Source organism: Rhinatrema bivittatum, chromosome 3, assembly GCF_901001135.1.
Source record: "Rhinatrema bivittatum chromosome 3, aRhiBiv1.1, whole genome shotgun sequence".
NCBI classification, from domain to species: Eukaryota; Metazoa; Chordata; class Amphibia; order Gymnophiona; family Rhinatrematidae; genus Rhinatrema; species Rhinatrema bivittatum.
In genome coordinates, this window is record NC_042617.1 from 563,793,426 (window position 1) to 563,806,683 (window position 13,258).

At 46.7% G+C, this 13,258-nt stretch overlaps 1 protein-coding gene across 1 annotated transcript in view; it reads left to right on the forward strand.

The window, feature by feature from the left end:
• Positions 1–13,258, forward strand: part of VTA1 (vesicle trafficking 1) — a 317,517-nt gene that overhangs the window by 155,863 nt on the left and 148,396 nt on the right. The window contains exon 3 of the mRNA XM_029596502.1: positions 11,919–12,046. Coding sequence (XP_029452362.1) covers positions 11,919–12,046 — 128 coding nt within the window. The remainder of the gene's footprint in view (positions 1–11,918; positions 12,047–13,258) is intronic.

The window sequence follows — 13,258 nt, forward strand, 5'->3', positions numbered from 1 at the left end:
TCTATTACCAACCCGCATGATGTCTGTGTGCTGTGCCTCGGCTCATCACACGATGTCCGTCAATGCTCTAGCTGCGTACAAATGACCCCGAAGGGCAGGCGTGCCTGCCTGGACAAGATGGAATCCCTTTTCAAAATAAAGCCAACTCCATTGACATCCTCCCAGTTATCAACGGCAGGAATATCGATAAACCTCGCTGGGAGCAGCAAGGCAGCGGTGACCGTCCGTCACAGACAACATCCAAGGCATAAGCATAGTCTACCTTCGTGCTGGGGAAAGAACGGAACGAGCACCGAGGGGAAACACAGTCACCGGCACAGATGTGATTCCATGCCTGGTGCCGGCACAGACACTGCATCAGCTTCGAGGGCTATGGAACAGAGTGCGAAGAGGACATGGGTAGAAGAGCCTCCAACCTCCTTTGCACCCGATACACCGAGGTGATCCCCACTGATATTGGTGCCGAGTACTGAGCCTTCACAGATCCCTGTGGAGATGCCAGTATCGCCTAGCCTGTCTCCCCCTGCAGCTGCGTAACCCATACCAGCTTCCAGGGAGGAGCTGGATATACTTGTCTGACAGGTGGTCCTCGATACCCTCCCGAATTTTCATCCATCGATGCTGGCCTCCATACCATTGATCTTCACGCAGTTGCTCGATTGCCTGGACACACTCATCGGGATCCTTCCAACCCAGCCTGGGCCATCTGTGCCAAGACAACCTCCTGAGTCTCCAAGATCCCCGATACCCATTCCCGGGTCCTCGGAAGACGAAGGCATGGACTCTAGCCCTGTTCCGCCTCTGCTTCCACGGATGCTGGAACCAGTTCCTGGTCCGTTGGGGCTCTCGGGATCGAGGCGCCCACGGTTCCCATCGATGCCGTCTAAGACTCCACTGGTGCCACTGCATCCTCCATCAAAACCATCGAGCCCTCCACCGGTGACTGCACATCCTGGAGCACCAAGCCTTTTCCCTCCCTTGGGCTCTCAGCCAGAGGCCCCATATGATCCGTGGGAGGATGTTGACACAGACACTTCTACAGAGGACATACTCTCAGCCATCTCCTCCAGAAGACCTTTCCTTTGCTAATTTCATTAAGGAAATGTCAGAGACCATTCCTTTTGACCTGATCGCCGAAGAGGACATGTCATAAAACGTTGGAAGTCCTTCAATTTGTAGATGCCCCCAAAGAAATCATGGCCATTCCCGTCCACAAAGTACTCTTGGATTTGCAACATCGCCTTTCGGAGCATCCGTGCACTGTCCAACCAGTTGACAGAAAGACAGATTCCACTTATCTGGTCCAACATACTCCACATACAACCACAGCTACCCCACCAATCAGTGGTAGTGGAGTCTGTACAGAAGAACGCCAAAAGACTGCACCCCCATTCTTCAGCTCCCGCTGGGAAGGACCAGAAATTCTTGGATGTTCTGGGTAGAAAAGGTCTTTCAGGACTCTGTTAGTGTCACACATAGCTGCCTATTAATTGTACATGACACAATACCAAAGGAACCTGTGGAAGCAGGTCCAAGGAATAGTATATTCTCTACCTCAACAGCAAGAACAGCTCATTACCATTCTTCAGAAAGGCCTCAAGGCAGGAAAACATGAGGTCAGAGCTGCATATGATTCCTTTGAGACAGCGTCTCGCTTATCAGCAACAGGAATCAGTGCCAGAAGGTGGGCCTGGCTTAAGGCATCTGACTTGCGAACAGAAGTCCAGGACAAACTTGCAGATCTCCCATTTACCAGCAATAATCTCTTCGGCGACAAGATTCAAGACGCAGTGGCTCAATTAAAAGATCATCATGAGACCTTGCACCAACTTTCCACATTAACAGCTGACACTACCTCCTCTGTTCGAAAAACCGCAAGAAGGGACCCTAGAAGACCCTTTTATCGCTCATGCAAGTACTACCCACCTACATCTCGTGTGAGACCATTCAAACCACCTCAGAGAAGACAACCACGACAGGCCAAGACATCTAGATCTCAGCCAGCCCTGCAAATGGGCCCAGCCTCTGGATTTTGAAATCTGTCTAGAGAACAGACGTCATTCCCTCAATCCAAGGCCAGAATTGCCTGTAGGAGGTTGGCTTCACTACTTTATCAACAACTGGTGCCGCATTACAACCGACCAATAGATACTGTCCATCCTAACACAGGGTTCTCACAGGACAAGCAGGATGGTAGTCCTCACATATGGGTAACATCACAGGATGGAGCCCAATCACGGGACACTTTTGTCAAAGTTTCTAGAACTTTTACTGGCCCCTACTGGGCATGCCCAGCCTGGCACCAACCCTGCAGCCAACAGGGGTCCCCCTTCAGTCTTCTTTTTTCCGTGCAGCAGTAGCCACATGGTTAAGGAGCTCCACAGAGATTCCTGACAGGAATTTTCCTCACGGAATTACTACAACTTTTCTTACCCCACCCTCCTTCAAATTTTTCAAGCCATGGTACTCGGTAAGTTTTCTACCCGTTTTCGGTCGATTCCCGTCAAGTTTGGCCCTCGCAGCCTACTGGATGTCAACCGTACCGCAGCCCAAATTTTTCATGGCCATGGCGTCGGGGTTCTGTTGATGCCCGGACTGCAGTCGCACCATGTCCATAACAGACCCTCATAAGGTCTGTGTAATGTGTCTTGGATGTGAGCACGATGTCCTGACCTGTACCAAATGTCACCTAATGACACCAAAAGGTTGCAAGGCCAGAATGGAGAAGATGGAACTTCTCTTCCATGTTCAAACCCTGACGCAGTCGGTTCCATCGACGTCGTCAGAACCGGCACCGTCCACTTCGTGCCAGTATCGACCGGTACCGTCCGGTATCGACGACTTCTCGGCCTTCAACTCCCTCTACTCCCCCTCAAGACTGAGGGGATCGTAGAGAAAGACATCGACATCGGAAATCTCGGACCATCGAGGGAGCACAATCATCTATCTTGCAATCGTCTGAGCCACCATCGAAGAAACCCCGTCCAGAAAAGGCACCGACCTTTTCGGCAACCGGGTCACCGAGGCAACCCTCATCCGAAAGGGGATTGGGAGCCGTGACTCCACCTTTAACGGTGGTCCCTCTGGCTATGCCTCTGCCTCCTTCTTCTGTTCCGGAGCCGGGGCTGCTTGCTCCAGGTCTCCGAGAAGAACTGGACCGGCTGGTTCAGGAGGCCATCGACAAGGCGATGCATCGACTCCAAGTTCCTCTGGCACAGACACCGGTACCGATCGTGGAACCGACCACTGACCCGATTCAGGCAGCGTTGGCACCGCTACTCTCGAGAATGGACGATCCGGCTTTTCCACCAATGGATCCGGGGTCACCGATGGCCCCGGTGCCCTCTCCGCTTACCTTGTCATCGGGAGAAGAAACACCGTTCCGCATCCCTCCATCAGGAGTTTTACCGATGCCTCAGCCATCGATGCCGATATGTCCGGTGCCACTGATCCATTCATCGATGCCCTCGATGCCTGCACCGGTGCCTTAGATGCCTTCATCGGTACCTCCAATTATTCCTTCGGAGCCTAGACCAGGACCTTCAGGAATTCCACTGCTCCGTCCCCCTCGGGCTCCTAGAGGGATAGGACTGATGATTCTTCACCAGACACTGATGACCTGCCTTCACCTCCTTCTCCTACTGAAAGCAGAAAGTGTTCTCCTCCATTCCTTCATAAATTTTGTGAAGGAGATGTCTGAATTGGTTCCCTTCCAATTACAGACCAAACAAGATGACAGGCATCAAATGATGGAGCTGTTGCAATTCCTGGATGCTTCCAAGGAAATAACCTCCATCCCTATTCACCAAGTTCTTCTGGATCTCCTCAGTTCCAATGTAAACCGGCATGATGTTTGCATACTAATGCCGGTATATAAAAACCTTTAAATAAATAAATAAATAAATAAAAAGAACTGGGAACACCCTGGCTCTGTTGCTCCAATCAACAGGAAGGCTGACACCACTTATTTGGTACAGTCAGCCCCAAGTTTTCAAAAACCTCAACTGGATAACCAATCTGTGGTTGTAGAATCTGCCCAAAAGAGGGCAAAGAGATCAAAACCCCACATTTCCTTTCTCCCAGCAAGGAGCGAAAATTTCTAGATGCCATTGGTCGCCGGGTCTTCCAGGGCTTAATGCTCAGCTTCTGAATCGCCTCTTATCAGCTCTATATGACCCAGTACAACAGGGTCTTATTTAAGCAGATACAAGACTTAACAGACTCCCTGCCTCAGCAATTTCAAGATCAGCTCCAAACCCTAGTAAACAAGGGTTTTGAGGCAGGCAAGCATGAGATGAGATCATCTTATGATATCTTTGACACTGCTATCAGAGTATCTGCAGCTGCTATCTCGGCAAGAAGATGGGCCTGGCTCAAGTCTTTGGACCTTCGCCCTGAAGTGCAAGACAGATTATCCGACCTGCCCTGTGTAGGAGACAATCTGTTCGGCGACCAGATCCAACGAACGGTGGCGGAACTCAAGAACCATCATGAGACCCTGAGACAGCTCTCTCTGATGCCTTCTGAATACTCCTCAAAACTGCCTTTCCGAAAAGACACTAAGAAGTCCTTCTTCCGTCCGAAGAAATCCTACCCACCACCAGCTAGAACTCACTCTACGAGACCATTTAAAAAAACCCAGTCTCGTCAGATACGAAAACAAAAGCCGCAAGCAGCTCACAGCCAAGACACGTGTTCTCCCTCTCATGGGCAACCGGTCTCTTATATGCATTCCCTCCACTTTCACTTCTCTCGAAGACTCTCGTGAAGTTACGTCAGGACAAGGGACGCATGATCCCGATAGCACCTCACTGGCCTCGCCAAGTGTGGTGTCCAATACTTCAGGATCTCTCCATTCTTAAGCACATTCCCTTGGGAACGGACCCGCTTCTGATCACTCAGAATGGTGGGTGCCTACGCCACCCCAGTCTTCAAGCTTTGTCCCTGACTTCCTGGATGTTGAAAGGTTAATTCTTCAGCCACTTAACCTTTCGGAGCCAGTTTCCCGTGTCCTGATTGCTTCACGGAAGCCTTCCATGAGAAAGTCTTACTTATACAAATGGAACAGGTTTAAGTCATGGTTTTCTTCTCAGTCCCTTGATCCCTTTACCTGTTCCACCACAAAGTTTCTAGACTATCTCTGACACTTGTCAGAATCAGCTCTAAAAACTTCCTCCATCAGAATGCACGTCAGTGCGGTGGCCGCTTTCCATAAAGGTGTCGGGGATATTCCTATTTCAGTACAACCCCTCGTAACACGTTTTCTGAAAGGCTTGCTTCTCCTCAAGCCTCCACTACGCCCTCCGGCCCCTTCTTGGGACCTCAATCTGGTTTTGGGTCGGCTCATGAAACCACGATTCGAGCCTCTCCAATCCTGTGATCTTCGTTATCTCACATGGAAAGTGATTTTTCTTTTGGCAATCACATCTGCTCGCAGAATTAATGAGTTACAGGCCCTAGTTACCTATCCGCCTTACACTAAACTTCTGCAGTACCGGGCTCCGCACTCACCCTAAGTTCTTACCTAAGGTAGTATCGGAGTTTCATATTAATCAATCCATTATACTACCTACCTTCTTTCGCAGGCCTCACTCCAATCCAGGAGAACAGGCTTTGCATACCCTTGACTGTGAATGGGCTCTAGCGTTCTACCTAGACGTACAGCTGCCCACAGGAAAAGCACTCAATTGTTTGTCTCTTTCCATTCCATCAAATCGGGGCCATGTGTGGGTAAACAATCTTCCCTCCCCATGGTTGGCAGACTACATATCCTTTTGCTATATCAGCAAGTGGGCATTCCACTTCAAGACCGTGTTAAAGCACACCCTGTGAGGGCCATGGTGACGTCAGTAGCACACCTACGATCAGTGCCGCTTCCTGACATTTGCAGGGCTGCCACCCGGAGTTCTCTCCATACCTTTACAGCCCACTATTGCTTGGACAAGGCCGGAAGACAAGATTCCATCTTTGGCCAATCTGTCCTGCATAACCTATTCACAACTTGACGTACCAAAACCCTTCCACCTGCTCGGTAGGGTTCAGGATGCCCTCAGCCAAATTTCACCCCAGTCCTAGTGCCTTGCACACCTGGGTACATTTGGTGCATACTCTGACATCCTCAGCTCGGTACTCACCCATATGTGAGGACTACCATCCTGCTTGTCCTGTGAGAAAGCAAATGTTGCTTACCTTTAACAGGTGTTCTCACAGGACAGTAGGATGTTAGTCCTCACGAAACCCGCCCGCCACCCCGCGGTGTTGGGTTCGTTACGTTTCTTATTTTATTTTTCGGCACTTCCTGTAGCTTTTTAAACAAGACTGAAGGGGGACCCCTGCTGGCTGCAGGGTTGGTGCCATGCTGGGCATGCCCAGTAGGTGGCAGTCAAAGTTCTAGAAACTTTGACAAAAGTGTTCCGTGATTGGGCTCCATCCTGTGATGTCACCCATATGTGAGGACTAACATCCTGCTGTCCTGTGAGAACACCTTTTACAGGTAAGCAACATTTGCTATACCATCTAAATTTCCACATGGTACCCCCGGATTCACCACCCAATCCACTGTGAATCCAAAGAGATCACACAAGTCTTCTAGAATCAGAATTATCTACCCTACTGAGCGCCATGGCTGTAAAAACCGTTCCCCTGGCACAGTGGGGTAGAGGGTTCTACTCCTGCTATTTTCTAATTCCAGAGAAATCAAGCGGCCTCCGACCCATCCTAGTCCTTCACAATCTCAACAAATTTCTACAAAAGGAAAAATTCAGGATGGTGTCCCTAGGCACCATGCTTCCCCTTCTACAACAAAAAGACTGGCTTTGTTCTCTGAATCTTCAAGACACTTAAGCACACATTCCCATATCCCCACATCACCGCAAATACCTGCGCGTTCTAGTGGGACACCAACATTTTCAGTACCGGGTTCTGCCCTTTGGCCTGGCTTCGGCACCCCATGTATTTACAAAGTGCCTAGCAGAAGCTGCGGCCCATCTAGGCAAAAACAGCATACACGTGTTTCCTTACCTGGACAACTGGCTAATCAAGAGCCAATCCAAGCAAGGAGCTCTCAAGCTCACTATCAATCTGCTACACTCATTGGGTTTTCTCATCAATTACCAAAAACCCACCTGAATCCATCTCATCTTCTTACCTTCATCAGAGCAGATTTGGACACCACAGTTGCAAAGGCCTTCCTGCCCAAAGACCACGCAGACACATTATCCAAGCTAGCTGCATCTCTGCGCACAAAGAAAACAGCCTTAGCCCATCAATTCCTCACGTTGCTGGGCCATATGGCTTCCAAGGTCCACGTCACTCCTATGGCCAGGCTAGCCATGAGAATAACTGAATGGAGTTTGAAATCCCAATGGCTACAAGCCACTCAACCTCTTTCCTTCCAGATCCAAGTAACCGACCAACTACGTCTCTCACTTCTCTGATGGACAATCAATGCCAGTTTGCTGACAGGTCTATCCTTCCCGCAACCAGTTCCTCAAGTGACTTTAACCACAGACGCATCCAACTTGGGTTGGGGAGCTCATGTGAAAAACCTTCAAACTCAAGGGACTTGGACACAACTTGAAGCAAAAGTTTTTCAAATCAACTTCCTAGAACTTCGAGCCATACACTATGCTCTATTTGCATTCAAGGACTGCCTCTCACACAAGACTGTTCTCATACAGACAACACAGTTGCAATGTGGTACTTGAACAAACAGGGAGGCACAGGCTCTTATCTCCTCTGCCAAGAAGCCGCGCAGATCTGGGCTTGGGCCCTTGCACACTCCATGCATCTTTGGGCCACTTATCTGGCAGGCATACAGAACATAGTAGCAGATAGCCTCAGCTTACAGTTCCATCCCCACGAGTGGTCACTGGATCCTGTGGTAACGAACAAAATCTTCTAACGCTGGGATCAACCAACAATAGACCTCTTTGCATCCAACTTGTGCAGTGAGCAAAAGTGGACAAATTTTGCTCACTGCACAAGCAGCAAAACACATTAGTCAGGGAAGCCTTCGCTCACCCCTGGAACACAGGCCTTCTATACGCATATCCCCCCGATACTGCTGATAGCCAAAACTCTCATGAAACTACAACAGGAAAAAGGGTCAATGATACTCATAGCCCAGTATTGGCCTCGACAAGTATGGTTTCCCGTGCTTCTCGACCTCTCCATCCGAGAACCAATGCGCCTGGGCACATCGCCCAATCTCATAACTCAAAACCAAGGCAGGTTACGCCATCCGAACCTTCAGACCCTATCCCTCACAGCCTGGATGTTGAAAGCTTGATCCTGCAACCGTTCAACCTTTCAACTGATGTCTCTCAAGTGCTTGTAGCTTCACAAAAGCCTTCCATATGAAAATCCTATCGTTCTAAGTGGAATAGATTTACCATTTGCTGCACGTAAAAAGGTATCAACCCTTTTTCCTGCCCCACTCCATCTCTTTTAGACTCTGGCACCTTTCGGACTCTGGTCTCCAGGCTTCCTCAGTGAGGGTACACCTGAGTGCCATCTCAGCGTACCACAAGGAAGTGGGGGATGTCCCAATAACAGTGCAACCCCTTGTGAGTCGGTTTATGAGGGGCCTACTGCAACTTAAGCCCCCTCTACGGCCACCAGTCATTGAATGGGACCTAAATGTACTACTTACAAGGCTCATGCGCTCCCCGTTTGAGCCTTTGCACTCCTGCAATGTTAATTTCTTACATGGAAAGTTCTCTTCCTAGTAGCCATTACATCTGCTCGAAGGGTTAGTGAGTTAAAGCATTTGTCACATACTCATCCTATACAAGTTTCCTACATGTCCTCCGTACTCACCTGAAATTTCTTCCCAAGGTGGTTACTGACTTTCATTTGAATCAGTCTATAGTCTTACCCACATTTTTCCCAAGGCCTCACTCTCACCAGGGCGAGAGGGTTTTACACACCTTTGACTGTAAACATGCACTTGCATTTTACCTAGACCGCACTGCAGTCCATAGGAAATCCACCAAACTCTTTGTTTCTTTTGATATAAACAAACCAGGAGTTGCAGTGGGCAATCAAACTCTCTCCAATTGGCTAGCAGACTGTATTGAATTCTGCTTTGACAAAGCAGGCCTTCCTCTTCAGGGACAAGTGAAGGCACACTCAGTGAGAGCCTTGGCAGCCTCATTAGCACACTATCGTTCAGTACTGATTTGCTGAGATCTGTAAAGCTGCAACATGGAGCTCTATTCACATATTTGCAGCACATTACTGCCTGGACAAGGAAGGACGTCAAGACTCTGCCTTTGGCCAAGCCATCTTGAAGACTTATTTCCAGTATAATCCCAACTCCTTCCACATCCACCTGCTGTGATTTTCAGGCTGCCTCATTTTTCCCAATAGTACACCAGTTGTTGTGCCTGTTGCACAAGTTGTACGCTGTTGGTCCAAACAAATGAGTCAGCCTGTAGCTTGCTAATCACCCACATGTGAGGACTACCACCCTGCTTGTCCTGGAAGAAAGCAGAGTTGCTTACCTGTAACAGGTGTTCTCCCAGGACAGCAGGATGTAGTCCTCACGAAACCCACCCACCACCCCGCGGAGTTGGGTTCGAATCAGTTTTATTATTTTATTTTTTCGCTTGCACCTTTTCCTACAAAGAAGGCTGAAGGGAGAATCCTGTGGCTACAAGGATTATGGCATGCTGGGCATGCTCAGTGTGCTAGTCAAAAGTTCTAGAAACTTTGACAGAAAAGTTTTCCAAGATAGGGCTCTGTATGCTGATGTCACCCACATGTGAGGACTACATCCTGCTGTCCTGGGAGAATTCCTGTTACTGGTAAGCAACTCTGCTGTCTATGAAACAGCGGAAGTGGTGTGTGCTTTTTTTCAGGATCTGGGCCAGGAGGGAGGCTGAATGACACACTATATTGGGTGGAAAGCTAATTGAGCAGTGCTTTGGAGTTCTGGAACTTCAATAATGTTTGTCATCTTTGGAAGTTTCCCGGAGGATTCCAAATACAACATACATCCTTTCTGTTTTGGGAGGATTATTATTTGTGATGATAGAGAGCCATGGATGACAAATATATATTGGTAACACATGGAAAAATCTCTGGTTAAAAATAATTGAGTCTACAATGGGAGAGATTCACATCATTTGATATGCTTACTACTTTTTTGACTCATTGACAAGTTGTTTTCTTCTGGCTTTTGGTTAAATATGAAGCTTTATGAGGCAGGTTATTTTGCATTGCTGCTACCTGTGACATTTTTGTTTCTATGTACCAGCAAGGGATTTTCTTTTTGGACAATTCATACGGTTAATATTCATTCTATTCTAAATGGACTACATAATGTGGGTGTACAAAATTCTGCATGATTTCTACCTGAGATAGTTCAAGTGCAATAAAACTACATATGCTGGAGACATTTATGCACAAGAATAGAACTGCTACTGACTGTTATCTTTCTAAACACTTTTTTTTTATTATTTCTGAAGATTGTAGCTTGACTTCTGTATTAAACTCTGAGTGGGAGAGGCTCTGTCACCTAGGGTTAGCTTGGTGGAGTTCATTTGGGCTTGGAGATGAAGCAGTTTGGAGAGGTGGCAGGATGGATAAGCATGTGAGAGAGGATATGGAGGGGGTGGAATTTTGAGCAATACTGGGGTTATTTGATCCATTTGACAGCTAGGAAAGTCGAGGTTATAGACTTTATGGGTGGTCATGTTGATGAGTAGAGATTTGTTTCAACTGGGATACATGCTGGCAGGTCCTAGTTGTTAGGATTAAATATATGATCTTTGCTAACTGTACTATGTAGGGTAAAGGGGTTATAGCTAATACAATCTTTTGTGTCACATGGAATGTTTCCTGGATTGGGTCTATAGTTAAACAGTTTAAAATCTAGCAGACTCTGCACGCAACGCTAAGCACCCCTCATTTTAATTTCCTCTGCCATAACTCCCAGTTGTGGAAATTTTTTTTAATTTGCATACACATCTTGCGACGCGTTATTTATCGCATGCATTACGGCGTTAGGGCCCTAATGCCTGCGATAACGCCCTAACGCGATTTATTAAATGACCCTCTTAGATTGTAAGCTCTCTAGTATAGGGAAATACCTACAGTACTTGAATGTAGTCCACTTTGAAATGCAAAAAAGTGGAATATAGAAAATAAAATTAAAAAAAACAGCTTAGGACTCTTCAGCTTGAAAAAGAGATGGCTGAGAAGGGGACATGATAGAAGTTTATGGAATCATGGTTCCCATGGCATGGGTAAATTAAAGGATGGTTATTTACCCTTTCTGATAACACTCCATGAAACTGACAAATCAACACACTTGAGCTTTGGAATCTGTTGTCAATTGAAGTTCATAAAACGTTATTAGATAGGTAGACTAAAGAAAGCTGTTCCTATCCCTTTGAGTAACAGGAAATAGATCTACTTTGTTGGATCTGCTGGGTTCTTGCAACCCAGGCTGGCCACTGTCTGATGCTGGGCTCGGTGGACCTTATTCTGACCCAGCATGGCATTTAAGTTCTAGACTGTGCCCTCTCCCATTAGCTTAGTTTGATGTTTAAATTCTCCATTCACTTAACTTCTTTTCTAACCCTTCATGTTTTATGCATTTATATATTTTTTTTGTTAACATGCTACTCCTTTGCATTTTCCTTGTAATGTGCCCTGGGTAAAGAATAAATACCCCAAAATCGAATGCAGCTATGAAGGAATGAAGACCGTTTTGAGAACCACTAGTGTAATGGTCTCTGGTATTGATGTCAGACTGATAGCAAATCTTACTTCTTTTCTTTTTGCTGCACAGTAGTACCATATCTTCATTGATTTGTTAAGACCATTCACTGGATAAAATTAGTTGTCATTACCTGCTTGTAGTGAAAGATGAATATTAGTAATAAAAGTATATTTTGGATTCATTACAGTTGAAAAAGCAGCTTGGTGACTGTGAGTCCATTACTCAAGAAATAGTTGGCAGTGCACATGTGGAGAATTATGCTTTGAAAATGTTTCTTTATGCAGACAATGAGGATCGATCTGGACGATTCCACAAGTAAGTGGAGAAACAGAATATTGTGAGGTTAATCGCATATTTATCCAAATTCAGAATATATGTTTGTCATATCTGTTCATTCCATTTACAAAATAGCAATAAAATATATTTTAAGATGCAAACAGAAAATTGCTTACTAAGATTCTCCAATATATAAAATACTGCTAGAAAAAGATATTTGAATTGTTTGCATATGTGATTGATTAATTGGTATTCTTAACAGCATAATTAACTTTTTATCGATTTCAGTAGGGATATGGCTAATGTAGCTTTCAAAAGTTAAGGGTGGGAGAGAGGGGGAAATGTTTTCACAAAAGTAGAATAACTTTCCAGTTCTCTGACAAATAGAGCTAAATTAACCATGACACATGGGTGATGACATCCGATGGCGCCAAACAGACCTGTCTTTCTAGCTCAGTAATACTACTGAGCATGCAAGGGAGTTCCCACACCCATGCTGCCTCTTGAGCCGTTCACTCTCTTTTTTTTTCCTTTTTTTTTGTCTGCGCTTCCGCTTGGACGTGTACTCTTTCTCTACTTAAATGTATCAGTCTACTGCTTTTGCACTCTTCTCACTCTAACTCACTTTTGAGTTACCTTGCTGCTTCAGGAGCCTCTCAACAGCACTTCTCAGTGCTAAATTAAAAAAAAAAAAAAAAAGAATTGATGTCCCGCTCCAACAAGTTCATAAGTGAGTTCAAAGACTGGTGGCAAGATGTCCATCACAGATAGCCACCATATATGCTACAAGTGCCTGGGACCTGATCATGACTTGACTAATTGCTATGACTGTAGTCTGTTGTCGCCTAGATCTCCATGGAACTGGACCTAGAAGATGGAAGAGCTCCCTAAATCAGTAAAAAGAATCCGTGTTTCTTCTTGGAGTGGGACCTCCATGGTCTCCCTCCATGCCTTGTCAAGCAAGAGCTCCTTGGGAAGGGCTTCCCCAACTGTGGCACTGGACTCTGGATCTGCCGTAATTCAGGGGTCGAACAAGAAGTAGAAGCATCAAGTGCAGGAGCTGGCAAGTTCTTAGTGCATTCCCGGGCCATTCCCCCTATAAACGGTTTGTCAGCACTGAAGAAGAAGCACCACTTGGCTCAGTGGGAACCAGCAGTGCCTGCACCATTGGCACCAGCAAAGCACTGGCCCCATCACAGTCGACAGGCTGGTCAGTGACCCCCATTGACACACCCAACACAGCAGTCTATG